This window comes from Cynara cardunculus (assembly GCF_001531365.2).
Source record: "Cynara cardunculus var. scolymus isolate 2C chromosome LG 11, CcrdV1, whole genome shotgun sequence".
Taxonomy (NCBI): domain Eukaryota; kingdom Viridiplantae; phylum Streptophyta; class Magnoliopsida; order Asterales; family Asteraceae; genus Cynara; species Cynara cardunculus.
The window spans coordinates 167,557-194,888 of NC_037538.1; the positions used below are offsets into that span (position 1 = coordinate 167,557).

General features: G+C 35.3%; 6 protein-coding genes across 9 annotated transcripts; 3 read left to right on the top strand and 3 right to left on the bottom strand.

Annotated features, from left to right (window-relative positions):
• Positions 1-1,958: 1,958 nt before the first annotated feature.
• On the bottom strand, positions 1,959-2,591 carry LOC112520864. Its single transcript, XM_025129483.1, has one exon. The coding sequence runs from the start codon at positions 2,589-2,591 to the stop codon at positions 1,959-1,961; it is 633 nt and encodes a 210-aa protein (XP_024985251.1).
• A 2,836-nt stretch (positions 2,592-5,427) lies between these two features.
• Positions 5,428-12,080, top strand: LOC112521078 (histone-lysine N-methyltransferase family member SUVH9-like). Of its 4 annotated transcripts, XM_025129727.1 has the most exons (6): positions 5,428-6,066; positions 6,298-7,658; positions 10,207-10,364; positions 11,314-11,580; positions 11,711-11,883; positions 12,013-12,080. In XM_025129727.1, the coding sequence occupies exons 1-2, from the start codon at positions 5,561-5,563 to the stop codon at positions 7,586-7,588; spliced, it is 1,797 nt and encodes a 598-aa protein (XP_024985495.1). In that variant the 5' UTR covers positions 5,428-5,560; the 3' UTR covers positions 7,589-7,658; positions 10,207-10,364; positions 11,314-11,580; positions 11,711-11,883; positions 12,013-12,080. The 4 variants fall into 4 exon arrangements, with proteins under 4 accessions (XP_024985495.1, XP_024985492.1, XP_024985493.1 ...); XM_025129724.1 differs by having other exon boundaries at positions 5,428-7,658; XM_025129725.1 differs by having other exon boundaries at positions 5,428-7,658; positions 10,211-10,364.
• Positions 11,251-12,250, top strand: LOC112520867. Its single transcript, XM_025129484.1, has 4 exons — positions 11,251-11,580; positions 11,711-11,883; positions 12,013-12,080; positions 12,183-12,250. Exons 1-4 carry the CDS (start codon positions 11,251-11,253, stop codon positions 12,248-12,250), a joined length of 639 nt encoding a protein of 212 aa, XP_024985252.1.
• A 265-nt stretch (positions 12,251-12,515) lies between these two features.
• On the bottom strand, positions 12,516-13,473 carry LOC112521079. Its single transcript, XM_025129728.1, has 4 exons — positions 13,273-13,473; positions 13,110-13,178; positions 12,929-13,015; positions 12,516-12,842 (listed from the first exon to the last, which is right to left on the bottom strand). Exons 1-4 carry the CDS (start codon positions 13,355-13,357, stop codon positions 12,694-12,696), a joined length of 390 nt encoding a protein of 129 aa, XP_024985496.1. The 5' UTR covers positions 13,358-13,473; the 3' UTR covers positions 12,516-12,693.
• Positions 13,474-14,634: 1,161 nt separating this feature from the next.
• Positions 14,635-16,141, bottom strand: LOC112521331 (cysteine-rich repeat secretory protein 3-like). The gene is made up of 3 exons (XM_025130120.1): positions 15,151-16,141; positions 14,963-15,070; positions 14,635-14,883 (listed from the first exon to the last, which is right to left on the bottom strand). The coding sequence occupies exons 1-3, from the start codon at positions 15,959-15,961 to the stop codon at positions 14,876-14,878; spliced, it is 927 nt and encodes a 308-aa protein (XP_024985888.1). The 5' UTR covers positions 15,962-16,141; the 3' UTR covers positions 14,635-14,875.
• Positions 16,142-24,235: 8,094 nt separating this feature from the next.
• LOC112520868 lies at positions 24,236-26,348 on the top strand. The gene is made up of 5 exons (XM_025129485.1): positions 24,236-24,310; positions 24,872-25,576; positions 25,686-25,880; positions 25,979-26,104; positions 26,274-26,348. Exons 1-5 carry the CDS (start codon positions 24,236-24,238, stop codon positions 26,346-26,348), a joined length of 1,176 nt encoding a protein of 391 aa, XP_024985253.1.
• The last annotated feature ends 984 nt before the right edge of the window (positions 26,349-27,332 follow it).

Genomic DNA, 27,332 nt, shown 5'->3' on the forward strand with positions numbered 1-27,332 from the left:
ACATTTGTGTTGTTGAACAATGTCCAGGGAACTGCTCTAGTGGGCTGGGGGGGGGGGTTGAATTGTTCGAACATCAATCAATTGTATGTTCAATATAGATTTTGGATAGTTGGCAATATTTATATCAAGATTTGTTACTAAAAAGAGTATTCAAATGCARTACTGCTCAAACCAACAGTGAAGTTAAATCAAGAACAKAGGCTAATTTAAAAAGTAAGGAAATGAAACATACTCTTAGCCCAATAGAAGTTGCTCCAGGAATTACTTCACTTCCAAAATCATTTGSTCCAGGGAACTTATCTTCATATATACCCATACTAGCAATATAAGGCATCTCTTTAGCTCTTTCTTCGTCAAGGCCTAAAATTGTGGTATCAACCTTCATAGCTTTCAGTTTTTCTCCTTTTGGTTTCTCTGCAAATTCAATTATACGCCCTTCTTCATCGATCTTCATTACACCAAATGGAGCACTTCCTATGCCAGAGTTGTTTGTCATGAAGGTAATTTCTTCTCTCTTGATACAGAAAGGTTTTCCATTTATCCATCATTTGGCATTCCAGATATTCTCCCTTGTGTAGGACACATGTGTACCGTGTTTTGAAGAATGATATCTGTTGGTGTCTCCATCTTCAACTTCTCCATTTTTACACAGATAGTAGCTCTGCAACAACCTTGTGTGTGCATTAGAGGTGCTCAAATTACCAGCCAACCCAACCCGAAACCCTCAAAAAAAAAAAAACTCATGAGGTAACCCGACATATAGTTGCTACAAAATTAGACCAAACCACATTTGTTGGGTTGGAAATGGGTTAGGGTTATTTGAACCCAACCCGATGCCTTTTTATATACTATGAATTTAATATGATTCTTAAGTTCTTGATTACAACATATGTGCATTGGATATTAAACCAACCGTAATTAGCTATATTTAAAAGTTATACTAAAATTTCAACCTTGGTTTACGGACTGTATCGGCTCAAAATTGGTAACTAAAGGGACTATTTTGTGTGTAAAAATCAGAAGCTAAAGGAGATGTTTTTTGGCTAAATTTCAGCAGCTACAGGGCTGTTTTGTGGCAAAAAATCGGCACCTAAAGAAGCTGTTCCGTGGATAAAAAATCAGCAGCTAAAGGGTGAAGTCCGAGCTTGCTTCAACCAAATCCGAGCTCTTTCTTATGAAGGATGAAATCGCTGAGTTGCGACAAATGTATCCGGCCGGTCAGTTCCAAGTTTTTCATCTTCATTAACTGTTCAAGACTAACGTTCGGAGACTCAAGATCGTTAAACATGCTATGATGATTTTGGATGTTTTTTGTTGATAAATTTAGACAATATATGAACTAGTTGAATATTAAATTTGGATGGTTCTTATATATATTAAATTGTTTTGAGATTATTATTAATTTGTTCATGATTAATTTAATATTATTTATCAGTTTAATTTTATTGTAATATATATATATGGGAAAAGTTCAAAAAAAACCAACGGACTTTACTGTTTGGAACAATTAAGTCATTGGACAATTTTTTGGAACAAATAAACCCTTGGACTTTACAAAACCTGTTAAATAAGTCCTTGGACTTTACAAAACCTTTTAAATAAGTCCTTGGACTTTCTAAAATATGTTAAATACATTTTGTTAGTGAAAAAGGTACGAAAAAATAATGGATTTTCATATTTTGAACGATCAAGTTCATAAATATTTTTTGAACGAAAAAAGTACTTACATTAAAAAAAACAAATATACCATTCTCATTACTATTCGTAAAATATACAAAAGTTGTATCCAAAACATAATAATCTGCATACAAATTTTGGACATAATTTCACCAAAAGTTAATGGCGGCGACGAGCTGGTACGTTGATGTTGTTGTGTCTTTTGGGTTTGTTCTTCAGGGTTGCTCCCTGTAATCCATTTTTGGACCCACCAATTCCTTGATCATGATCGCAACTTGTATTCATGTTATCGAAAATCTTGAAATCAAGTTTACAGGATTGATCATGGGTCTAATCTTTATACCACTGGATCTGGTTCTCTCTAACCCTTGTTTAATTCTCTTAACCTGCTGCTGCTTCTCTTTCTTGCTTGAATCTTGATCATCAATGGAGTTTGAAGAAGAGTTAGAAGAAGTGGATGAAGATGGTGAAAGTACTGAAGATGTTCTTTGTTTCTTCAACCGTAATAGCTCCTTCCATAGAACTGTGCATTTTGGTGGTCGAGGAGAAGGATCTTCGTCGATAAACCAACTCATTTTGTTGTTGTTGTTGTTTTCATCTTCTTTCATCGTCACTGCCTCTTTTGCAACCACTTTTTCAGGTTTTATGTTGATTTTATTCAGCTTTTCATTCTGCCAAAAGGGGAGTAATTTTCCTTCAAAGAAGAGTTCGTCGGCGGTCAGCATGGTCGCCGGACTGGACAAGTCGCCGGACAGAAACTCAAACTCGCCGGTCCTTGTTTTGATCTCCTTTTCTTTATCTTGTGGGGTAATGCAGATGAAGTTTGCATCGTCGAGGAAATCGCCGGAGAAGGAAATCCGGGGACTGGCGGTGGCCGGAGGAGGAGGAGGAGGAGTTGTTTCCAGTGAGACCATTTTGTTGGGATGGGAAGGGAAGGGGTGATGTGGTCTCAAACGGTGTGCGAGAGGGAGAAGGAGACGGGAGGGGAGGGAGCGATGGAGGGAGATGAGTTTTTAGGATTCTTTAAGTTTTTTTTTAATTTAAGTTACCTTCTATTCAAGTTACAGGTTACGATTTTAAGGGATGAGGATTTATTTAATAAGTTTTGTAAAATCTAAGGATTTATTTAACAAATTTTGTAAAGTCCAAAGGTTTATTTGTTCCAAAAAATTGTCCAAGGACTTAATCGTTCCAAACAGTAAAGTCCGTTGGGTTTTTTTTGAACTTTTCCATATATATATATATATATATATATATATATATATAACTGAATTATGGATGAAATAAATATATAATATATTTTGTAGAGAAGAAATTGATTTTTTAAAAGTGTAACTAAAAATAATTTTTAGAGAAGATTTTGAGTTTGTGTATCTAAATATCATATTTAGAGAAGATTTTGAAAGTGTAACTAACGAGGACTTTCAGAGAAGATTTTTTAAAAGTATCACTAAAGCCAATATCTTTAGAGAAACTTTTCCATTACCTTCTCTAAAAGTATCTTTTAGTAACTCTTATAAAACGTCACAAATGCTTGAAAAGTGTCATTAATATATATATTTTTAGAGAAGCTTTGAATAAAAAGTTGACTAACCTTTAGAGAAGTTTTAAAAGTATATTTAAAGCCTCAATTAAACGTCTCAAAAGGCTAACAAAAAGACATCATCCGAAAACCCTCTCTAAAACTTTCACCTACCGTCACGCAGAGAAGGTCTTTGACAAAATTGAAAAGCTTATCTAAAGGCTTTAGAGAAGCTTTTAAGACTTTTAAGCACAAAACAATACCTTCTCTAAAGGTCATTTTTCTTGTAGTGATTTAATAAAGAGGAAGCTACAAAGGTTGTTGGCATATGAAAAGTTGGGGGTTATGCTAAAGTGTAAGATATATTTAAGAGAAGGGAAATTAGAAAGTTTACCAGGAAATATAGAGAGTTAGGGGTTCAAGATGCATGTAAATATATTAACAATAGCTTGTGTATAATGAAGTACACATTTATTACATAGGGACGACATCGTCTTTTTCTTATGTTAGACATGTTTTAAAAATAAAAAAAAATTAGAAAAAGGGAAATAAGAATTCTAACATCAAAAGATGTCATGTAAACACTATTGAGTTTTCCTTATATCTATATACTAGGTTCGATCCCGTGTATATATAGGGTAATTTGAAAAAATTAAATCAAGTTAGGAACTTATCTTATAGATATGAATGATCATCAAAAGTACGATGCTAATTCCGACTTGTACTCTTGAAATAATTCTGAAGTATAACTCTAAAAAATAACTCTTCAGACTTGAATTTAGAAATGAAACTATATCAATAATTAGTTAAAATGAAGTTATCCCTAGAATAAAATTAAATTTAGAAATGAAACTATATCAGTAAATTAAATTTGAACTTAGAAATAAATTTAAAATGACTCTTCAGACTTGTACTCTTGAAATAACTGTAAAGTATAATTCTGAAAAATGACTCCAGACTTGTACTCTTGAAATAACTCTGAAGTATAAAATAAATCTTTTAAACCAGAGTTCAGACTAAAAAAAAGGCTTTAGAGTACAAACTTCGGGTGAACTAAATCTGAAAAGGAAGACTTCAGAATTCGGGTGAGTTAACTCTGAAGAATGACTCTTTAAACTTGTACTCTTTAGAATTGTAAAAAATTTTAGAGTTTAGACTTCTAAGTTTGAAAAAGAAGACTTCAAAGTTCAGACTCTAAGTCTAAAAAAGGACTTCATAGTTCAAATTCCAGAGTTCGAGTGAGCTATGTCTGAAAAAGCAAACTTCAAAGTTCGGGTGAGCTACTCTGAAAAATGACTTCAGACTTGCTCTCTTGAGATAACCTGAAGTAAAACTTTTCAGTAAATTGAGTTTAGAATACAATTGAATTTAGAAATGAAACTATATTATTAAATTGATTTTAACACCATTTTTTTCGGGAATCAGTTACAACACGGATTAATTAACCTAAGAATAAAATCAATTGCATCCTAAATTAGTGGGGTTGATTGAATAAGAAGACATATGTCAATCGAATGAGTATAATTGTGTCTAGAACGTTCAAATTAGTATAATTGAACTGTTAGTGTAAATTGTGTCTAGATACATGTTTAGGCGGAAAAACAAGAAAACCGACTCACCAGAAGATGACACGTGTTACCCACGTTAGTTATATATTATAAGTATGTATATGTGTGTGTATATATATATATATATATATATATAGATTTGAGCTTCTATGCTTATTGTTGATTCAAATGCAAATATATGGCAAATGTTATCATCATTTGAGGCATATGCTTGACGTTTAAAATTGCCCAAAAAATCTTGAATCATACTCTTGTTATATAAACCTAATCACGTAATAAATCATATTTTTACAAGATTAAACTCATATTTTTGTAGCTAAAGAATCTGATAATGATATTCTTTTTGGTTTCGTTATTTGTTGATACTGTTTTTTTTATTTTTCATTATGCGAGCTAATTAATCTCAGAACGACTATCTGTTTTGCAGATAACCCAGAGTCACCATATTTAAATCTCCGTGGTCACAAAAAGATTTTTATTTCTCTTTAGATTTAAACCTGAAATATCCAAGTATTTTAGAGCCAAACTCAAACCAACCAAACGTTATCCTTGTAGTTTTTATTTTTGTACCAGGAGCCCAGAGGGGAGGGAGTGCGGGACAAGATTAAGCATAGAAACTCAAATTTGGGTTCTCTCTCTCCCCCAAAATTCTCCTGTTTCCCTTTCAGAATGAATTCACCATTTTTCAGCCCTCTACCCTTGTTCCTTCACAATCCATGATTCTGTTTCTTCTAGGAATCAATTTCTTCTTTCTTCCTCTCTTTTCTTGAAACCTACCTATTCAACCCCACCAATGGCTTCTTTAATTGATCTTAATCTCTACCCTGATCCTCCTAACACCGCCACTATCGCCACCGGCTACGCCACCACTGCTGCTACCTTAATCACCCCAAAAATCGAGCCCAAATTGGAACCTCTCGACCAACCACTTGATGTCCCCCCACAACCCTACCTAGCTTCTATCCCTATCCCTAACCCTAACCCTAACCCTACTTTCACTCTCATTCCACAGCACCCCACTCTAGTTCCGGACTCCAATCTTTTCGGCGCTCACCCGGAAGTAGACCAAAACAATGTCTATTCTGAATTCCACAGGATATCAGAGTTGTTTCGGACGGCATTTGCCAAGAACATGGATAAATACGATGACATTCAGGCTTCAGATCCCGACTCACAAGCAATCGTGTCGGTTCCCGCAGAAAATCAGCTTTCTCCCGTCGTTGTTTCTTCTCGCCGCAAGTACCCAGCTCGGTCGTCTGAATTGGTTAGGGTTACCAACCTGGGAATTCAGGACGAGAGGTATTTTCGAGACGTGGTGAGGAAAACAAGGATGATTTATGACTCTCTTAGGGTATTAGTTGTGATGGAAGATGATAAACGTAGGTCTTTTGGAATTGCACGTTGTCCCCGCGCCCGGGGCGACTTGAAGGCTGCTTCGGTTATGAAAGACCGCGGTCTTTGGTTGAACCGTGATAAGCGGATTGTTGGTGCAATTCCTGGGGTTCATATTGGGGATGTTTTCTTTTTCAGAATGGAATTATGTGTTGTCGGAATGCACGGCCAAGCTCAGGCAGGGATTGATTACTTGACCTCAAGTCAGAGCTCCAATGGGGAGCCAATTGCTACCAGTGTGATTGTTTCAGGTGGCTATGAAGATGATGAAGATGCTGGTGATGTGATCGTATATACTGGTCATGGCGGACAAGATAAGAATTCGAGGCAAGTGGTTCATCAGAAATTGGAAGGTGGGAATCTTGCTATGGAAAGAAGTATGCATTATGGAATTGAAGTACGAGTCATTCGTGGGTTCAGGTACGAAGGTAGTGCCAGTGGGAAAGTTTACGTTTATGACGGGCTGTATAAAATTGTTGAAGCATGGTTTGATGTGGGTAAATCTGGTTTCGGGGTGTTTAAGTTCAAGCTTGTTAGAATGGAAAATCAATCTGAAATGGGCAGTGCAACTCTTAAGTTTGCAGAGAATCTTAGAACCAGGCCTTTAGAGGTTAGGCCTGTGGGATATGTCAGTTTTGATATTTCAATGAACAAAGAGAAGGCCCCAGTGTTTCTATTCAATGACATTGATGGTAATCATGAGCCAATGTACTATGATTATTTAGTGACAACTGTTTCCCCGCCCTTTGTGTATCACCTTGGGGGGAAGGCCGGTGGGTGTAATTGTGTGTCCGGATGTTCACATGATTGTTTTTGTGCGAAGAAGAATGGGGGTGAATTTGCTTATGATTCAAACGGCCTTCTTGTGAGAGGAAAACCATTGATATTTGAATGTGGACCGCACTGCCGTTGTCCTCCCAGTTGTCAAAATCGTGTCAGCCAAAATGGTTTGAGGAATAGATTTGAAGTGTTTAGATCGAGGGAAACTGGTTGGGGAGTTAGATCACTGGACTTGATACAAGCTGGTTCTTTTATTTGTGAATATACTGGAGTTGTTCTCACAAGAGAGCAAGCCCAACTTTTTACCATGAATGGGGATAGTTTAGTCTACCCAAACCGATTTGGGGAGAGATGGGCAGAATGGGGAGATTTGTCCCAAATATTTTCCGACTATGTACGCCCATCATACCCATCGGTTCCTCCTTTGGATTTTGCTATGGATGTTTCTAGAATGAGGAATCTTGCTTGTTATATGAGCCACAGCTCATGTCCAAATGTCTTAGTGCAGTTGGTGCTGTATGATCACTCAAATTTTGCGTTTCCTCACCTTATGCTTTTTGCTATGGAGAATATTCCTCCGTTACGAGAGCTTAGTCTTGATTATGGGGCGTCAGATGAGTGGATGGGGAAGCTATCCATTTGTAATTAAATCGATTCCGATTTTGGGTTTGCTTTTGTGTATCTCTCAATGCAGATTCTGGGAGGCATGATGCACCGAGGTAATTACAGTTTCACATATTGACAACTAAACTTAATATTAGATTGCATCAGACATGTCATTGGATGGCTCTTTTTTTCCTACTCTGTTGTGGCCAGAATTCACCATCAACTTACTTTTTATTTTATGTCAACTCTGGATCAGTTGTTACTTATATGCAAAATTTGTTGGAGGTGGTAGCTAATTAGCTCTAGCATTTCTTTGAGGGCACTGCATGGATCCAATCCTACATATGTTGGCCATATAAATTACTGCTTTGTTGTGTGGTTCTTTTTAAATGGCCCAATCCCATTGATTACATTTTCTGTTCTTGAATTTCTTCTTGGATGGCCCGATATCATTTATTACATTTTCTATTCATGATACTGGGTTTTAATCTTTTTATCATACAGGATCTGATATTTCCATTGATGGTTTTTATGTTGCTTTCTTTTGTGTGTTGTTGTTCATATTTCCCTATGCTTAATTATATGTCTTTAATACTGGCGGGTTTAATCATACTGGTTTGGCTATTTCCTGCTGCTCAACCCGAGATACTGCTTGTGCTCTGTGAACAAGAATTTTGCCTTAAAGTCCCAAGTAGAGCCTATTAATGTGGACAAGGAAAACCTTGCATCGGGTGTTGCATGCTAAAATGTATCTGTAGCAGGAAAATGAAGGCATATTGGTTTCCACAACATGTTCTCATTTTTGTGATTATCATCGTTGTTGTTCTTTGTTTTTCTAATTTGGTTGTATTACATCTTTTGCATTATTTTGTTGTTTTGGTTTTCTTGCTTAGCCCTCTGCTTTAGAAGAGTAAGGGCCTGTTTGTTAGCAGCTTAATGAGCTTAATGGGACTCACAGCTTATTCGGTCAGCTATACCTGACTGTTTGGAGTGGCTTAATGGTATAGAAATTGGCTTATTCAGTAAGATTGTAGGGAAGATTTTATGCAAAAAGCCAAGTTTTTTACAAACCTATCCTTCCCAATTAAAAAACATGCTCATTCAACCTATGAAAAAACTCTCTTGAACGAAAACCTTCCCAATCCATACAGACAGATTAATCCACACAAACAGCTTTATCCATACAGGACTTGATGGAAAACCAACCAAACAGCAAGAGTTGTAGTAGAAAAACCCTTCTTAATACCATGTCTCATTGTATCCGTGCATCTCCATTGACAGAGAAATTTGCAGGTAAGAATACAAAATAAAAGGACAGGACTTCAGAATTTTCTGGCATGTGAAGCCTATGTCTACTTAGGAGGCTTTGTGGTTATTAGATGAAAATTTGCATATATGTTGGATTTCAAGTGTTTGGGTTCGTTGCTAGCAGTCCTACACAGGGTTGACAGTTGACGTTTATCCTAATTAGAAACAGTTAGTCCTGCTAGCTTATACAATGTTGAGTATTTGAACACATTTGTTCCCAATTACTCCTGTTTTTTATATTTATGTTTCACATTCAATTGATGTGTTGTAGAAACAAATATATATTATATGTTACCCTTATTTTTTGTTTCTCATCATTAATATAATAGTATTTTCATGTTTTAGGCCTAGTTGATCTGTTGTAGAAACAAATCAGGGTGTTACTTTTTTAGTGTATTACAGTATTAACAATCATCATAAGACATGTAACTACAAATCTTGTAAATTGTAATATTATCCTGAAATACCTTTTTTTGTTGGTCTGAGACTAATCTATCTCCATTTTTTTGTGTGCATACAAACATAACCCCACATCTTTATTAAATTTCCGGTGCTCATGTTTTATGTACCGGTATCCCCACAATATAGATAACTAAATTAACATGCATGATGCATCATCTGTCTCTGTTTTGTGACTCCACTGTTGGCAACTTGGCATGTTTGGAATGATTTTTACACTAGATACAGAAAGTACCACCTTTATTGTACTTTATGTTTCTTATTTGATCTTACATGTGAATATTCATTCTGATGTAAACTTGTTGATTTTTCTATTTTGTTGCTCTGCATAGATACTGATTTCATTCAATGATTACCATCAGACAATCTTGGTGTGCTGTTTTTATACAATTTAGGAATAGGGACACCGTTGGATTCTTCTATTCTCATCTTGTGAACGTACTCCCCATACGGGAGACTTAAATGTTAGCCTCATGTTTGTGCCCATCATATACTACTCAGGGAGCTGAGATAAGTACTGTGAGTCTGTCACACTGCTATCCAACCTTCTCTCCTTGCTAAAAATCTTTGTGCATTTTTGTGTTAAGACCTATTTTCTCAATATTGCAACTTGTGTTACTACCTAATTAAGTGAAGCAGTGGATAAAATGAAATTTGTATGGATGTAAATCATTGTTTCAGAAGTTGAGCGGTAATGATGGGGCTTTTATGAACGCATTTCATGGTTGTGTTAGGAAGTTGCCTATTCTTGAGGCATTGTATTTAATCTGTTCCATTTCCTCGTGTTTTGGATACCTGACTCCATTTTTATCTGTGAAATGTTTGTGTTCCACTATGGATTATTGCATAAGATATGAAAGTTGCCATTTTGCTAATTTTAAGCTGAATTTGTAGACAGGTACCTAGAAGATGTTTTGTTGGCAGCTCAAGAGTCTGAAGTCTGTCATCTCTCTGTGACTAATAAGTAAAGGGTTTAGAAGTAGCAAGTATAAAAAGATGTTGGGTTTCAGCTGATGGTGATTCTGGTATGATGATGGCACTGACATAAGAGGGTAAGTTTTGTTGTAGACCAACATTGGTGTATGGTTGGATTTTAGATGTATATATTAAGAAGTTGAAATGTAAGTATAGCAAAACTGTATTTGTGAATGAGTTAGTATTATTCTAATTTGAGGAGGAATTCTTATGTTGACATTTATTCTTTTATGAATTTGTTTCCTCTCATTTCGTTGGGATGTTTGAATGAACAAGTGGTGTGTTATATACTACTGTTTTGATGCCATGCCATGCCATGCCATGCGTCGATATATGAATGACTATAACAGAATCTCCACCACCTCAGGCCAGGGAAGTTGATGACAAAAAAATATGTTGTGTTTTCAGGTGTATGTACGAGGCTCTTTGTAGCAAATCCTAGCTCAAGGCTCGTCTGTGACACCTTGTGGCACGACATATGCGGTTTTATATGTCATTATTTGATTATTATATATATATTTTTAGTATGTAACTTAACTTAAATCGTTCAAGACATATTTGATTCCATAAAGTAGCATATAACTTCATTGGAACTTTGAGATCCAAAAACTAGCTGTTTTAGACAGTGAGTGATAAAGTAGCATGGCGGTGATTATGTTCCTTTGGCCAATCTCACTTCCCATCCCACAGAAAATGTGAATGCACCACCTATCTGACTTTTTTCTATCTTTCACGTGAATCTCGATATATTACTTATTTTGCAATCTTCTCCTTCTCTTTATCTTATAATTTTGCAAGTAGGATTGGATCTTTCACAAATGCTTCATTGAAAACCCAATCACCTTTAATTTTAATTAATTTCAACCACTAAAATATCTCATCTTTCTTTGATATCATTTGCTTGATCATAGCATTTTGGAAGCCTTAGCTTTTGTCAAATCAAGATTTCAGAAAGAACCATCCATGTTGCACACTGAACCATCTTTCTCCATTTATGCTGATGAAGATGGGTGTCTTGAAAACCAGAAAGGGGATTTGGGGACTAAAACTTTGGAAGGAATGGATAGTTGCGGATTCACTTTTGCAAAGAGGAGTATGGGATTGATTGTGGAGGGTGATGAAGATGATCTTCATAAATTCAAGAATTTGGGAACTGAAGAAGAGAATGCAAAAGACCAGATCGAACCACCAAGTCCTAAAATGTATCTTGCTACAGGGCTTGGGATTGATGGTATGGGAGGTTTCAATGAGAGTGGTGATGTCGAGGAGGAGTACTACTATAAGATGATGATGGTTAGTGAAGATCCTTTCTGTCCTTATTGTTTTGAGAAACCGTACTCGGTTTTTGCAGGTGACAAATCATTTTCTTTAATTTGTTTTATTTTATTTCATCTCCTGATATACCCGTTTTTAAATGGTACAGTCCGAGGGAGATCTTACTGGGGCTGAGGATTACTATTTTCGTGCTACAATAAAAGATCCTAATGATGGTGAAATTCTGATGCAATACGCTAAGTTAGTCTGGGAGCTTCATCGTGACCAGGATAGAGCCTTAAGTTACTTTGAGAGAGCTGTTTATGCTGCTCCCGGAGACTGGTATGCACTCATATTTTGAGCTCCAACTTTTGTTATTAATCTGTCATCTTTATGCATCTATATATATATATATATTCCCTTGAAGAGCTTGATTGAAAATGCATGTCGTCTCAAGTATTTTGTTTGTAGTAATATTCTTGCAGCATATGCTAGCTTTCTGTGGGATATAGACCAAGTACAAGATGAATCTTATTCAGGTGATTTTCCACATCTTGGCTTCTGTATACGAGTTAAGCATGAATATTGAGATTCATGTAAATGAAAATTCACATGAATAATTTGTGATTCTTTGGAGGTAGAAGAAAGCTCACCACAACTTGTTGCAACTGGGCTTGGGGCTAATGTTGACGGTCTCAGCCAGCAGTAACATTGATTAATTCTATGGATGTTATATGGTTCCGTTATTCATTCTATATTAAGACGTTAGTTCTCTTTATGTAGTTTTGAGATATAAACGGTTAGAATATTTATGCATCCTTTGAGAATAATTTGTGATTCTTTTGAATGAGGAATACATTGATTATAAACATGAATTCTTAATTTGATTTTGTAATAGTAATAGCTTCATGCCAATAACATATACAATTGCTGTATTTTAGTTATAGATTGGAGGCTTTTGTGTTAAATACAGATAAAAAAGAAAGTAGGATCTTTTTCTCTGGAACAGGAACAACATAAAATTACCCTTAAAACTAGAATGCCAATACAAAAGAAAGAAAAATCAGAACATATATATTTTCTACTTTCTAATTGTACATATAATTGATTTGTTGAGTCTCTATAACCTTGAACGATGAACAATTTTATTCCTCACTGTTCCCATGAGCTGCTTTTGTTCTTGTTTTCAAGTTGATAAGACTTGTTGCACTTGACATGCCTGTTTTGACGCAAATTATGATTCTTGAAACCTGAATGATGTGTTTCTGTTTTGTTTTTGGTTGCATGCATTGCATCATTTTCTGCCAAAAAGTTATAAACAGTTAGGCTCATGTAAATTATGATTCTAATTTGATAGCAAATAAGAAGAGAAGAGACATGGTAGTACCTGGACTTGATAAAACAGCTCGTGGTCGCAACAGGAGTGAAGTTGGTTTGTTGGTATTTACTTTTGTGTTGAGGTTGTGGCCTGCGTCTGATTCAACATTCAGATAATTAGTAAAGCCTTAAACTTGGTAAAAAAGGTTAGATTAATTATGAAAATATAATGTTAATTAGCTTAGCCATGCCTGAAGTGGAGATATGAGACTTAGAAACCCTCACAAATGGTGGTGTGTAGGTGTGACCATCATTATGTTCTGCAGCCATAGAGTTTTAGATAGGATTAGGAGTGAACCTTAGTCTTGTATTGTGTTTAAAACAAAAAAGAAAGAAAAAGAAAGAAAGAAGCACCTGGAGACTTAGATGGATGATGATGATGATATAAAGAGAGAGACTGGATGTGAAGCTCTGGTAGTTGTTCTTCTTGTCTCACCATCACCTTTACCTTTACCTTTACCTTTACCTTTGGATACACTTTCCAAATTCAAAGAACCAAAATCATCAATTAACATGTACATGCACATAATCTAAGGCTAAGAGGAAGAAACAAGAAAACTTACTTTGGAGGTCTGAAACACCATAAAAGAAAAAAAAGAAGAAGAAGAAGGAGAATGATTTGAATAAGAAAATCCGTGTGAAAGAAAGATTTATTTTTGTGGCTGTTAGGGATGGTGGTGAGCCAAATAAGACTTTGGGTAGAACCTTCTTTTCAGCTTGGTCAACGTTTCTGTTATCATTCTTTATATATTTTACGCCTAGCTTGCTATACTGATTACTTTAGCCTTCAAACAGTTGACCATTGTTGCCAATAACTCATGTATACTAATACTTAATCAAGAATTCCATCATCAAATCTGAACTTCAATTAACAACAATGGCAGCATTTCCTTAACCATGTATTGGAATCTTACTTTAAAATGTCGCCTCCATTTCCATTTACTTAATCAAATCCTCTTCGTTGATGATTTGAGTCGATTCCTTTGATATATAGTTTTCCATTTGTTTGAAGCTTTTCCCACTAAAGATGGATGGTGTTGAAGACTATTCTACCTTTCACTTTTTTCTAATATTTATCAGCATTTAATATTTCCATGGTTATAATTTCAAACTATAATCTACCATTCGCAGTACTTCCATTCCATGATATATACTTTATGAACTTAAAGCAGTACAAAAATACAATCAAAACACATAGAGTGAATTAATTATGTGTTTAGGCCCTGTGCTTTCATGTTCTTGACATTTTCAATCCCTAAAACAAAATAATTATAGAAAACACTTGATATATGCAGTGAAAGCCATCTCTAGAAAGATTATTTCAAGAAAAAACCCATAGAGGAAGTTGCTTTTTATGGATGATGTTAATGGAGTTAGGGTTAAGGACCCATTCTTAAGAAAAATGCAAGCCACGTGGCCCTTTTGAAGGTGTTAAAAACAGAAAAGCACAGGGAGTAAACATGTAATTCACTTGAAAACAAAGGGGTTGATTTTTCTAAAGTTTGACATGAACAAGTAAAGGAAAAGAGAAAAAGGATAAAGCAGGGTGTGGGTGTAGGTGTAGGTGTAGCCAAATAAAAAACAATTTCCAGCTTTGAAAATTGTAGGCTGAGCTGAGATTGAAGAAATGGAAAGGCTACATCACACATGGCTTTGAGTTTGAGCCCAAACAAAAACATGTAATTTAATATTAAAATTAATTAAAACAAAAACATGTAATTTAATATTAAAATTAATTAAAACAAAAAATTGACAGCAGTCTTTCCCCCATCTTTTTCCACCATTGACAAACATTCATTCTTAGTTCTTACATCCTTCTTCTTTTCTAAATATTCACCACCATTCCCACTCCCATTCCCCTCTAAATCTACCAAAAAACAATTTCTTCTTCTTTGCCTCATGGATTTGAAAAAGACCAAGGAAAGAAGCCACACTCAAAAATTGGATCTTTGGTTCTTCAGTAATCTGTTCACAAAACAGAACCACAGTGAAAGATTAGATACGATACACAACTATATTTCTGCACATTACTACTACTACTTACCATCATGTTTCTTCATTGCATTTCTAGCCATCAACAAAAACACTATTAAAAACCCAACTCCTGCTGCTCCTCCTAAGATGATCGCCACCGTTTTCCCTGTATTTGATCCTGTCACATCACCAGATGTACCTTCAAAACAATAATTTTGATTTTAAAAGATGATTGTATTTCCCAAGAAACATACATACCTGATGATGAAGAGGAAGAGGAAGACGAAGATGAAGGTGATGAATATGAAGAGGAAGAGGAAGAGGATGCTGATGCTGATGGGTTTTTGGGCTTTGGGGTTCCGTTTGGGTAATAATTATAGCTAATGAAGCATCTATGAAGATAGATTTGACCTGAGATGGAGCTCCCACACTCCACTTGTGCTCTCTGCACAGCACTTTTCACGCAATTCCCACAATCAGAAGTCCCTAAATCACCTTGACATTGCCCCAAAACATACACAGATTCATAAGTTGTTGTATAAAATCCACCACTTGCGCTCCCCACAACACTTTCCAAACTTGAAAAGGCGGAATCCCTTCTCTCTTGAAACCCACTTCCACCAGCATTAGATGACCCACAAGTCTTGTAAAGCAACTCCATTCCAGAGATTTGAGCAAACCCAGAAACTTCATAAAGCATATAACACCCCAAGAGCTGGATTCTTGCAGCCACGGTCTTACCACAGAGCTTGTCCATCAAGATTGGCAGTCTGCTGACACAGGTGTAGCAATCAACATTGCTCAGATCTCCTCTACACTGAAAAAGACCAGAAACAGATGCTTGTCCATTGCCACTGGTTGTCTTGAAGAACTTTGCTTTTGAAGATTGTTGAATTAATGTCCCAAAAATGGCAGAGAGGGCGGATGAGTAAACCCCATTTGGATCTGATAGAGGTTGCTTTGCACATCCTTTGTATACTAAGTTTGTGTTATCTGGGGCAGATATAGCCTGGTCCACGGAGAGGAGGATGAACAAGGAGATAAGGAGCAAGGGTTTCATGGAACACATCTGGGATATGATGGTGGTTTTTCTTCTTCTTTTCTTTTCTTTTCTTTTCTTTTCTGTATGTATCAAATCAAAACCATGGTTTTTGATTTCAAGATAGATTTGAGAGATGGAGTAATGGTAAAGTGGATGATTCTTGCGCAAAGGATTAGGGTTTAGGTTTGGGTTTGGGTTTGGGTTTGGGTGTGGCCTACCTTAACTTTACTGAAGTAGATTTGCAGAGGAGCATCTGTATGTAATGCAAACTGGAGGAGCAGTGCTACTTCCAAAAAAGAGGTATACAATGAATTTATTATATTAATAATGGACTGGACTCTCATGTTTTTCTTTTTTCTAGTATTATAATATAATCTAACAATTACTTTTAACCCTATGGCTATGCATACTTGCATTACATTAATATTTTCTTATATTATATTTTCTTGTCAAGAAACACTTTACACTTTTTAAATCCCCAACCCAAACCATAAGTGTTGTTTTATATATTTAGTTATAAAATCATCACAATGGATTCATCTTGTTTTAGTGCCATCGATGGTTTGTGTTTATGCTATTTTTGTATGATGATGGTAACCGGGGCTTTCAAGAAACACAAAGGTCAAACCTTTTTCTTCGGTTTATCCTATTATAAACTTGATTTACACTGTAAAATTATTTCAATCAATCTTTTATCGTCATTATTAGCGTTATGGAACCTCTGTATTAAATTCAGTCAAGAAGTTTTGAGTTGGGTAAGAAATTTTGATAATCTTTTAACAACCATTTATAATTAAATTCTGTCCTACTCATATTTACTAGAGAGTAGAGATATATAATATAATTATAACTGAATTTTGGTCCAAACACAAAATCATATTTGGTCCTGGCCCAGTTAAGTCCAATGACTTTTTATCAAATATCAACTATGTATGGGGTTTGAAGTTCGAACACATTCCATTCGGGCTACTAAATATTAAAATTTCTGAATGTTCATATTATATATATATATATATTATGAGATTTGTTTGTATATAAATACTTAGTGTTAAAAAAAAGCTTGCCACAACAATCCCTGTAGCTTAATATTTGTGCATCATGTCACGACCTAATGCACATAATATTTAATTTCTCTTGCTTCTTTTAATGTCTTCTTTGTTAATTTTTTATGCATAACCTAATTTAAGTTATTTAACATCATTGACTCATTGAATAGTAATAGAAAATATATGTTTATATCTATAATTAATTTATATGATACAGATTTGTCGCCTTGAAAAAACGTCAAGGCCTCGCCGTAGCTCCTAAGGCTTGAGCCTTTAATTTGTCACCCGATTTAAAACCTTGTAAATACCTGACTGTATTGGTTCTTGATTCTTTTCTTAATTGGTTATAATAATTAATGCTTTGTGACATTTATGCTATTTTGTCCTTCTTGTTGTGGGGTTTCACACATTCCTCCTAATATCTTTCATCAATCCATCATGATCTGCAACATAAATGACTTAATGAGATTCGATGCATCATGCCATTCAACGCTCGCAATCTGCCTTCTTACTTCTTAGACATGTAAAACTATATCTATATAAAAGTTTAGTAGTAGATACTTACATGTGTAAAAACATATTTCAGTAAAAAAAGAACTCATGAAAGGGGAATTACGGTAATTTAATGGCAACTGTTGCTTCTTCTACCTTCTAAAAACATGCTTATGGTCATGACATCTAACTTTGGATTCTTGTTGCATGCTAACCGGTAACTAAAATGCAAATACAAAAATCTCTCTGATATAGGATCTATTAAACGACAAAAGTTTTGTTGCCATAGAATCTATCTCATACCCATGGTTGCTTGATATCCTAGGGAGTGTTTGGTTCAGAGAATAGAATTTGATGAAATTGGAATCCATCAAACAAATTTGACAAGGAATCGTAATTAAATTTGACCTTGAACCTCTTGCACCTAAGATGCATACTAATTGTCAGTTCATTGACATCATGATTTTTATGCACAATCATACATATATCATCATGCATAAAACAAACAATATCTCAAATAAAATAATATGCACATTTGTTTCAGATCTTTTTTAAATAATAATGAGATCTCTAAAATTTCCGTCGGGTTAAGGTCTTACCGTCATTGACACTTCCCTGAGTTACACGGCTATCCCTTGTCCGATCATCCATCCCTAGGATGTGCCATCCCTTATGACTTTTGACCCATTCTCATACCCGACAAATTATTAACTCATTTTTACTAATTAACGTTTAAGTACGCATAAACAAAATAGCATGCAACCCATGATAATAATTCATATATATGTAACAACCCATGAACACGTACATGAAGACAACATAATGCTCAAATAATTTGTACGTAAGCATGCATCTCAGTTAAAGTCTCATGAAGACTCACCTGAATAGCTCCACTTAACTAAACATCGTCCTTGGGTAATATCCTATAATATGTAATTATATTTCCATAATTAAAGTCATGACTTTTCCCAAAAAGTCAACCTAAAAGTCAAACGAGTCAATCCCAAACATACCTCGTCGCCATGTACCTCCCCCCCCCCCCCCCCCAATGAAATGGTTTACGTCCAAAATAAATTACGACGTATCAACCCAACATTTAATTACATACGATTCTCGTTTTTAATTTAAATATGAAAATCCAAATAATTAATATCTTTTTTAGTTGATGTACAAATCTTGACCAACTTAATCGAAATATCCCGATTTATTTTGATTAATCCAAGTAAATAAACGAGTCTCAAATATCTTTTTAATAAATATGGATTTTATTAAAACGACTCGAGTCTAATCGAACTCGATCGAAACGTAGTCCAACGCCGGCCGGCCCAACCCGGTCGCACCTTTGGTGCAGCTATTGTGGACGACTTTCGTTTGAGATCGTTTCCCGATCGTTTTTCACCAATTTTTTTACAGAATCTTATATATAATAATGATCTCAAACCATACCCAAATTTACAGCCCCTCTGGTCCATTTTTAAACTTGTATTGAGTTTTTGTACCTGAATCTCGTCAAGTAGCCGCCACAACAGCTTCTAGCCCAAGCCACTCGACGTACAGGCTACCATAGCCCATGAGACTTGTACCAACAGAAAGGTAATTGAAAAATGAAGCCAACTATATATTATACATCAATTTTGGTTGAGTATTTTACTTCCAATCGTCGTTTTTGTGCATAATCCCTATGCCGCTCCAAACTCGATATCTTTCTTGTTTCTTGATGAAATCTCGAAATTTCAAAGATGTTTACTTTCTTACACTCTTGGGAACGTCTCCAAAAAAATTCATCCAAAAATTCCAACTTATAAAGCATCAAACCTGTCCTTAAATCCCAAAAACGTGATTTGGGAATGATTTTCTCAAATCTCAATCATTTCCAAATCAATTTTCCCCATTTGGCAAAACTAGTCCTCTAGTTTTCCTTTCTGTATTTTCATATCAAATCAAATAAATACAAAATATTTCATTTTCTTTTTTTATTGATTTTATTTATTGCAATAAAATCTTATTTTTCTAGTATCGACACTTTACTACCGTATGTCGTTTAACCTATAAAATTTTACCCTTAACATTAATTTATTTTATGAATCATAAATTTCTAGGGTGTTATAGTTTGGTTGGTAGGAATTGGAATAAAATCTTTCAAAATAATTGAAACAACCGTCTTTGTTTGGACGATCCCACCCATCGCCCCGCCCACACCCTTCCAACCATCATGTCACTACTATCGTCGTCACAACTATCACCCCGACCCACCCCTACCTAAACCCTGCCCCCACCACTCCTGCCCCATTTATGCTATATAGGTTGGGGTTGTTGGGGGCAAGTGGGGGGAGGCGGTGGGGGTGGGGCCAGAATGGGGCAATGGGTGATAGCTGTGACGACAACAGTACCAGTAGGATGGTGGTTAGTGGTGGGTTGGAGTAGGGTAAGGTGGGGCGAGGTGGGGGCGAGACAGTAGGGTGGATAGGGGTAGGTGGCGAGGGTGGTAGGTGTGACGATGAATCGACGATAGTGGTAGAATAGTGGTCAAGTGGCTGGGGCCTGGGAGTGGGTGGGTATGTCGACGACAATAGTGGCGTGGTGGGTTGGGGCAGGGTGGGATGCAGGAGAGTAGTGAATGTGAAGACGAAAATAGTGGTGTGGGGTGGAGGGTTAGGTTAGAGGCAAGGTGGGGCAGCAGGGCTGGGTGGTAGATGTGACGACGAAAGTGGTGGGATGGTGGTCGGGTGGCTGGAAATGGGTGGGTATGACGTCGATAATAGTGGCATGGTGGTCAGTGGTGTGTTGGGGTAGGGTGGAGTGGGAGGTGAGTGGCAGTTGTGGCAACGACAATAATGATGTGGTGGTGGGGGTTAGGTTAGGGGAATGACAATAACGGTAGTAGCAGGATGTGCAATGAGTGACTAAGGGGTAGGTGGTGATGACAACTGTAGTGGCATGGTGGTTAGTGGTGGGGTACGATGTGTGACGGCGACAGTAGTGGTGTGGTGGTGGTGGGGGGGTTAGGGGTGGGGCATGGCGAACAATAGTAGCATGGTCGTGGTGGGTGGTGATGAAATTCAATTTCTTCTATTATGCCAAGAAATAATGAATTCATTAATTTGTGGAATTCAATGGAATTTGAAGGATTCCATCCATTTCAAAGAAATGAACCAAACAAAGGAATTGGAATTTGTGATTTCAATTCCATCGTATAATTAGAGAAGAAAGCGTAAACTATGTATGTTCAACAAGGTAAATTTGCAAAATCAAAAGAAACACAACTAATTGAAAGATTCATGTTTTAAACAATACAAAATAGCTAAAGCACCTTCAAATTCACATGATAATGTTTGCCTTTGACTTGTAGGGATATCGTTGGTTACAGATCAAACGTATATAGGAAGGCAGATCGATGCTAATTAACATTGCAAATTGGTTCTAACAAGAGAAACATCAAGGGGAAACTTTTTTTATTATGTACACATATGTTTTTTTTATGATGTGTATAAGCATTAATTTGAATGCACATATATATGATGTTGTTACAACTAAAAAAAAGACTTCCCTGAATCTTGAAAGGTTGATGCAAGGATGACGAAGCCACACGAGTATGCATTCACCATATATGTAATTGTACATGTACGCGCGATGCAAGAACTTTGAAAGACAAATAATATTCCAGATAGAAAAGAAAAGATCACATGCATAGTCACTTCACCTGGAAAATCAATGTTTTCTTGTTTGCAGTTTGGGCTATACTACAATCATTGATTCTTGAGACCCATGTGAAAGAAGCTATTCACTCCTACAATCTTGAAAAATACACGAATAATTTTACCCAAAGGAACTCTTGTACAAACCACCTATGGCTTTGGAGTATACTAGCTTTTCATGTAGGGGAAAGAATTTTGCCAAAATAAGTTAAATGGAAGCTGTACCAATGGATTATTGTCGTGGCATTTGAGGGAAGAAGTGAAAGATTGAAACCAATAGAGCACAAACACTGGTAGGTATGGAACCCAACTTTGAAAGAAAGAACACCAACACCATGCATGGACTAGTTGTTGATTCTTTTATGTGTCTTCTGATTGCAATATATATATATATATATATATATATATACATATATAACTATAACTCAGACGATGAGCAACTTGGTTAAAGTCAAAAACCTAGATGAGAAGAAAAAAGAGGCACCAAAGAACATAATGTCTTATTTGGAATCAAATTGAAAGATTGATTTCTTGAGCTTTAATTGTTCTGCTGTGCACTTTATTTTCCCATATTCTTTGATCAACCAATGATCCTGATTTAATTCGCTACAGCTTTTATGAATTGGCTTGCTTTTAACCAATATATTGTTTCTTCCGTGCAAATCACACGACAAGATGGCTTAGAATTAATGACTCGTGTTACATTTAAAGTGTGTTTGTTAGTTCGCTACCTTATACTGTTGAGATTAAAATGATGCGAATAATTAAAAGCTCTTTAAATTATAACAAGTGATTGCAAATTAAGCACAATTAAAAATCGGGCATGCTTTATATACCTTAGAATCACAAGTACATCGCTTTATTGGACATGATTTCGGGGTTTGTTCAAAGATCTTTTTGTTATTCCTTATGCTCACGGGCTTTTCCATGGCCTTGGATTGAGTTACACCTTTTATACTTAAACATACATTCGAATAAGACATAAGTTGATGTAGTGCCTGTTGGTGAAATTTTGGTTTCTCTTGACGTTCCTACACAATATAAACACATTGACGTATTGTTTTTCTCCTAGCAAGTTAAAAGATACGAACATAAAAAGCTTCAACACTTGGTAACAAAAAAACACGTACTAGACAAAAGTTTGATCATACTATACGTGGTCATTTGAATCCTATTAGATTTGTCAAATTAAAGTATAGTTGTTGAAAGATTCCAAGATAAAATCTTCAAAGAAATCGAAAGCCATTTTTTCAACCTCCGTGCATTTGATATGTAATAGAAGATAGAATCATATTCTAAAAGGAAAAAGAGTGTAGATTAAGAAGCGATAACAATTTTGGATGGGTCATCCTAATACATATATAGATGCATGTCCAAGAATGAATTTGAACTCATAATTAATTAACCTCTAGGTAATCATTTATACAAGCCTAACCGGAGTAGAAAGGATTATTATAATTAATCATCAAAATTTATGATATGTTGGTTGCAAGATTCAAACCAGTGGATCAAACAATCCTAAGCCGCAATAGTCGATACTTTTGGTTTAATATCTTGAAAATAAAGTGCGACACTATAATGGTTGAAGTGTGAGGAGGAGGGCAAACGGAGAAGGTTGTCGGACTAGCAACTAAGACCAAGCATGTCAATTTCAGACATTTTTAGGCTATTAACGACAAGGGAAGAGTGGAGAGGTGGAGAGTGAGTCGGAGGGAACTTAGGATGGATAGCTAGGCATCGGAGCCCTAGTTTGTGTTGGCAATGCAACGCTTTGGGTTACCTACTTTTGCCTTTTGTTTTACCATATTCTTGTTACTTTGGTGGTCTCACACATGCCCCTATGCATTTTCTTTTCTAGCTAGGTTCTTTTTCTTTCTAACTCGCTCTTCCAAACTACATTTATTTTTTCTTTAGTAAAGATTAGTTATTCGCAAAATCATTTTTCTCAAATCCTTTCAATAAGTCAAAGATGTTCACATAAACGTAACTCTAGCTACTCTTTGGATGAAGGGTAATGTGTTGGTATATACTAATCTAGACCCTATTTTATATGGAATTTATTAGGTTTGTTTGATTTGATTTAATGGTAATAAAGGTTTGATGTGTCCTAAAATAGATGGGAGGAGAGGTAAGTGAGAGATGCATGGTGAATGGTAGAGCAAGTTAGTCGGAGAGGGCATCGGACACCCTACAATTGTAGCTTATATATATATATATATATATATATATATATATATAACTAGTAACTAATTTCCTTCACCACATTACCCTTATTCCACCTTACTCCTCTCCAATTTAATTTCATTTCATTTCATGCATGATGGACTTTCATCATCTTCTTCCTCCAAACATTCACTTCAACTCCAAACCACAATTAGCTTTTCATAACCTCCACCTTCCTCTTCCTCTTCCTCTTCCTCTTCCTCTTCCTCTTCCTATTCCTATTCCTATTCCTATTCCTATTCCTTTTCCTTTTCCTATTCCTTTTCCTTCACTTAGGTACGTATAGTTACTTATAAAGACAACCAGTCACCCAACAACCTTTAATTCCCACATAAATTAACACACATACCATCTTATTAATTTCTTGTTTGGAGGATGTTGGACGACCCGTTTCTTCCAACCGAACAACAACAGCCTTCCATGGTACAATTCTATATATCTTCTTCAATTCACTTGTTGATTTTGTAACACTTTCATTCATTAATTAAGATCAACTATATACAATTAATTAATTAATTAATTATGCTATGCTTAGCTTAGCTTGTACAACTGATCATATCGTTTTCATGTAACTTTCCGAAAGAATATTAATATATATATATATATATATATATATATATATTCCTTTGGAGGTCAAGTTCTTAATAACTTCAAATTCTTTTATTAATTTTAGTTAGGTTGATAGATGCTCCATTCATTTTGTTGCTTTTTTGGTGTGATGATGCATTCGTATGAATATGATGGATGATTGAATGAGTTGGCGTGACTTGATTTTAGGCTTCAATTACAAATTAAGTCGATGCACTTTTATTTTTTCATTTATATATTTATTATAAAAGTAACAAATGGAGATGGTGATGCATGGTGGTAAGGTTGACGTAGGATTAATATATAGTTGTATAAAGGAGGATGATAGATTGGTATGCACCTAATTGATTAAATTCTTCTCTTACTCTTCTCTTCTTATCCTTATCGTTTCGATTGATTCTCTCTCGCCGTCTACAACACAAACACACACACACACACACACACATTGGATCGATGGTCCTTTTACCAAACCAAGTAATTTGTCTCTTTTCGATCGACTACACCATCTCATCTCATCTCATCTCCTTTTCTTAAATTTCAATGATTTGGAGAATATAAAGATGTCGCTGTCAATGACCGCGTTATGTTTAAGTAGCTTTAGTTCTTTGATTCTTTGATTCAATTTGGATGGAGACGTGGAAGGACGGATCACGATGATCATCAACACCACACTTTATATGCATATATATAAATGTTGGTAGGAATTGCGACAATTTTATGTAATATAATATAATATATATATATGGCTCTTTTGAGTACTGCTTCCAATTGTTTATTTAAAACCGCTGTTTCTGTCAAGGTTCGGTTTGAATATATACTGTTATCATTTTTGCATCTGTATATATATATATATATATAAGATTATAGTTATAATTTGTTTCTTTGAATTACAGGAAAAGGTGTCGAGCCCATTAAGTGCTCAAATACTAGAATTTTATGAATCGGAGTTGTTCCCAGAGACGTTACAAAACTTGGAAGTTGCTTCAACCTCAAATTGTTGCTATGAAGATCATCATCATCATCAATCTTACTCCTCCTACACTACTACTACTACTAACCTCTCCTTCCCAGCTCCCATAGATGATATTAATGCCACCAAACCCCCTTTGGTCGATACCAACAGCTTCTCCATTATCTTTGAAGACGATAACGATATTAATCTAGATTTCACAAGTACCAATCACTACCAATTTGGCCATCAGGACCAGTTTGATCTTGCCCTACTCCAACTGCCACTAGCTACAGATCTGCCTTACCCTCATCCAAGCGACCACGTTGTCCCTGTGATGGGACCAGCTGCTGCATGTGATCAACATGACTGCTTATCTTCCATGCCACCTTCAAAGTTCATGCGCTTTAATAACCCTTCCTCGCCTGCTAATTTTTCCTTCATGGATCCCTCCATAAACTCTTATAATTACCTTTCAGGAAACTCCAACCCTCCTCTACCAGCTGCAGTAGAAAGTCCTTCAGGGATTTTCAATGGGAATAATTTGTTCTTGGGGAATATTGAAATTCAACCTCATGAACTAGATTTCAAGGGAGACATCTTCTGTCCAGATTCTTTGCCACCACCCTACAACTCTAATGAACTTGAGGTAATAAGATGTATATGGTTCTATTTTCTTGTGTCTTCTCCAATCCAACTTACCGTTTTCTTCTGAAATATATATACATGCATGGAATTAAATTAATTAATGAATCCAGGCCCTTAGCAACGAGAGCCAGCATCATCTTGTAAATGAAGGTGGGAGTTGTGCTACTCCATTGGCATTAGAGATCACAAGCTTGGAAGCAGAAACCTTGAGAGTTGCCAACAAACTCAGCACCCAAGAAAGGAAAGAGAAGATCCATAGATACATGAAGAAAAGAAACGAGAGGAATTTCAGCAAGAAAATCAAGGTGAGTGTATATCCATGTATATAGCAAATTAAAAAAGGCCTGAATTTGATCAATATATATAATTATGAAATCATATGTATGTATATGTATTATTGCAGTATGCATGCCGGAAAACCCTGGCAGACAGCAGGCCCCGAGTGAGAGGAAGGTTTGCAAAGAACGAGGAATTCGGAGAGAACAATAGAACGACATGCAGCAACCATGAAGAAGACACGGATGAAGATGTAAAATCTATTCATGTAATGCACCTTAATTAATTCATAGATTAATTATAGTTCATGAACCCTTAATTTGTTACATATATATATATATATATATATATATATATATATATAATTGCAAATATTTGAAATTAGTTGATTAACTTTGATGATGGGTTTTGAATGCAATGAGCAGGTGGTTGTAAAGGAAGAGGAAGATAATTTAGAATCATCAGAGATGTTTGCACATATCCAGTCTTGGATTTAATTTGTTTTCATGAATCAAAGGATCATCATCATCATCTTCTGTATGATAATTAATTAAGGGACTCAAATTCATTCAAAAGTCATCATATTGATATGATCATGTTTGTAATTTGTAGGTAGCATGCAGCAGTAGTTATGTAATTATATATGCATGGTACCTAAAAAAACCACTCCCATTTTGTGTATATCTAATTAAACAAACAATATGAATAATATATTTCTTTAATATATTTTTTGAGACTTGGAGATGTATTTTAGGAAAGGAAAATGATTGTTTTTTTGTTCTTTGGTGATGACATTTATGTATGTACATGTACTTGAAATTTTGATATTATTATTTAAATTAATAATCAAAATTGTTGTAATCCTGTTTAAAATAATAATAATACCCCTGGAATCATATTAATTTGTAACTAACGTTTTATGAATCCAAATAAAGAGTTTTGGTTTTAGTAAATACATGCATGCAACATCATTCATCCTTCAATACCCTTTGTCTTTTTATGATTTGTGTGTGTGTGTGTGTGTGAGAGATTTATATAATATTGTTGGATCTATTTTCTTCTATATACATCGGTTTGTTTGAAACACTTTATGATATATGTGTAATGTTCATATGATGAAAAAAGAAATCTTAACTTAAGGTTTTTTTAATTAGAAATATAATTTTCATTTCATATATATATATATATATATATATATATATATATACTAGAAGCGTACTCGCGCAATGCAGCGAAATAAATCATGTTTTTAATATTTCATTTTATTCTTTATCTCAGTCGATGTTATTGGCTTTATGTGATTTTGAGAAAGCGATGATGTTTTTATTTTTGAATAAAATATATGTTTGATGATATCATAAAAATTTTACAAAAATATATCGATATTAGTATCAAATTAACTATTTGAAATTGCTCATTTTTTTGTGTAATTTTTTAATCCAATTTTTTATAATTTAATTTATGTACAATAACGAAGTAAT

What these genes read in the sequence shown, in the direction of transcription:
- LOC112520864 (XM_025129483.1), bottom strand. Translation starts at nt 2,591, where the DNA reads ATGGTCTCACTGGAAACAACTCCTCCTCCTCCTCCTCCGGCCACCGCC.
- LOC112521078 (XM_025129724.1), top strand. Translation starts at nt 5,561, where the DNA reads ATGGCTTCTTTAATTGATCTTAATCTCTACCCTGATCCTCCTAACACC.
- LOC112520867 (XM_025129484.1), top strand. Translation starts at nt 11,251, where the DNA reads ATGTTGCACACTGAACCATCTTTCTCCATTTATGCTGATGAAGATGGG. An exon ending in TATGCTGCTCCCGGAGACTG is followed by an intron (nt 11,884 to 12,012) that starts GTATGCACTCAT and finishes TTTTGTTTGTAG; the next exon opens with TAATATTCTTGCAGCATATG. An exon ending in ACAAGATGAATCTTATTCAG is followed by an intron (nt 12,081 to 12,182) that starts GTGATTTTCCAC and finishes CTTTGGAGGTAG; the next exon opens with AAGAAAGCTCACCACAACTT.
- LOC112521079 (XM_025129728.1), bottom strand. Translation starts at nt 13,357, where the DNA reads ATGGTGAGACAAGAAGAACAACTACCAGAGCTTCACATCCAGTCTCTC. An exon ending in GTCTCATATCTCCACTTCAG is followed by an intron (nt 13,016 to 13,109) that starts GCATGGCTAAGC and finishes ATGTTGAATCAG; the next exon opens with ACGCAGGCCACAACCTCAAC. An exon ending in AGCTGTTTTATCAAGTCCAG is followed by an intron (nt 12,843 to 12,928) that starts GTACTACCATGT and finishes ACTTTTTGGCAG; the next exon opens with AAAATGATGCAATGCATGCA.
- LOC112521331 (XM_025130120.1), bottom strand. Translation starts at nt 15,961, where the DNA reads ATGTGTTCCATGAAACCCTTGCTCCTTATCTCCTTGTTCATCCTCCTC. An exon ending in CTCTTCCTCTTCATCATCAG is followed by an intron (nt 15,071 to 15,150) that starts GTATGTATGTTT and finishes GTGATGTGACAG; the next exon opens with GATCAAATACAGGGAAAACG.
- LOC112520868 (XM_025129485.1), top strand. Translation starts at nt 24,236, where the DNA reads ATGGAGATGGTGATGCATGGTGGTAAGGTTGACGTAGGATTAATATAT. An exon ending in TAAAGGAGGATGATAGATTG is followed by an intron (nt 24,311 to 24,871) that starts GTATGCACCTAA and finishes TTTGAATTACAG; the next exon opens with GAAAAGGTGTCGAGCCCATT. An exon ending in ATTTCAGCAAGAAAATCAAG is followed by an intron (nt 25,881 to 25,978) that starts GTGAGTGTATAT and finishes GTATTATTGCAG; the next exon opens with TATGCATGCCGGAAAACCCT.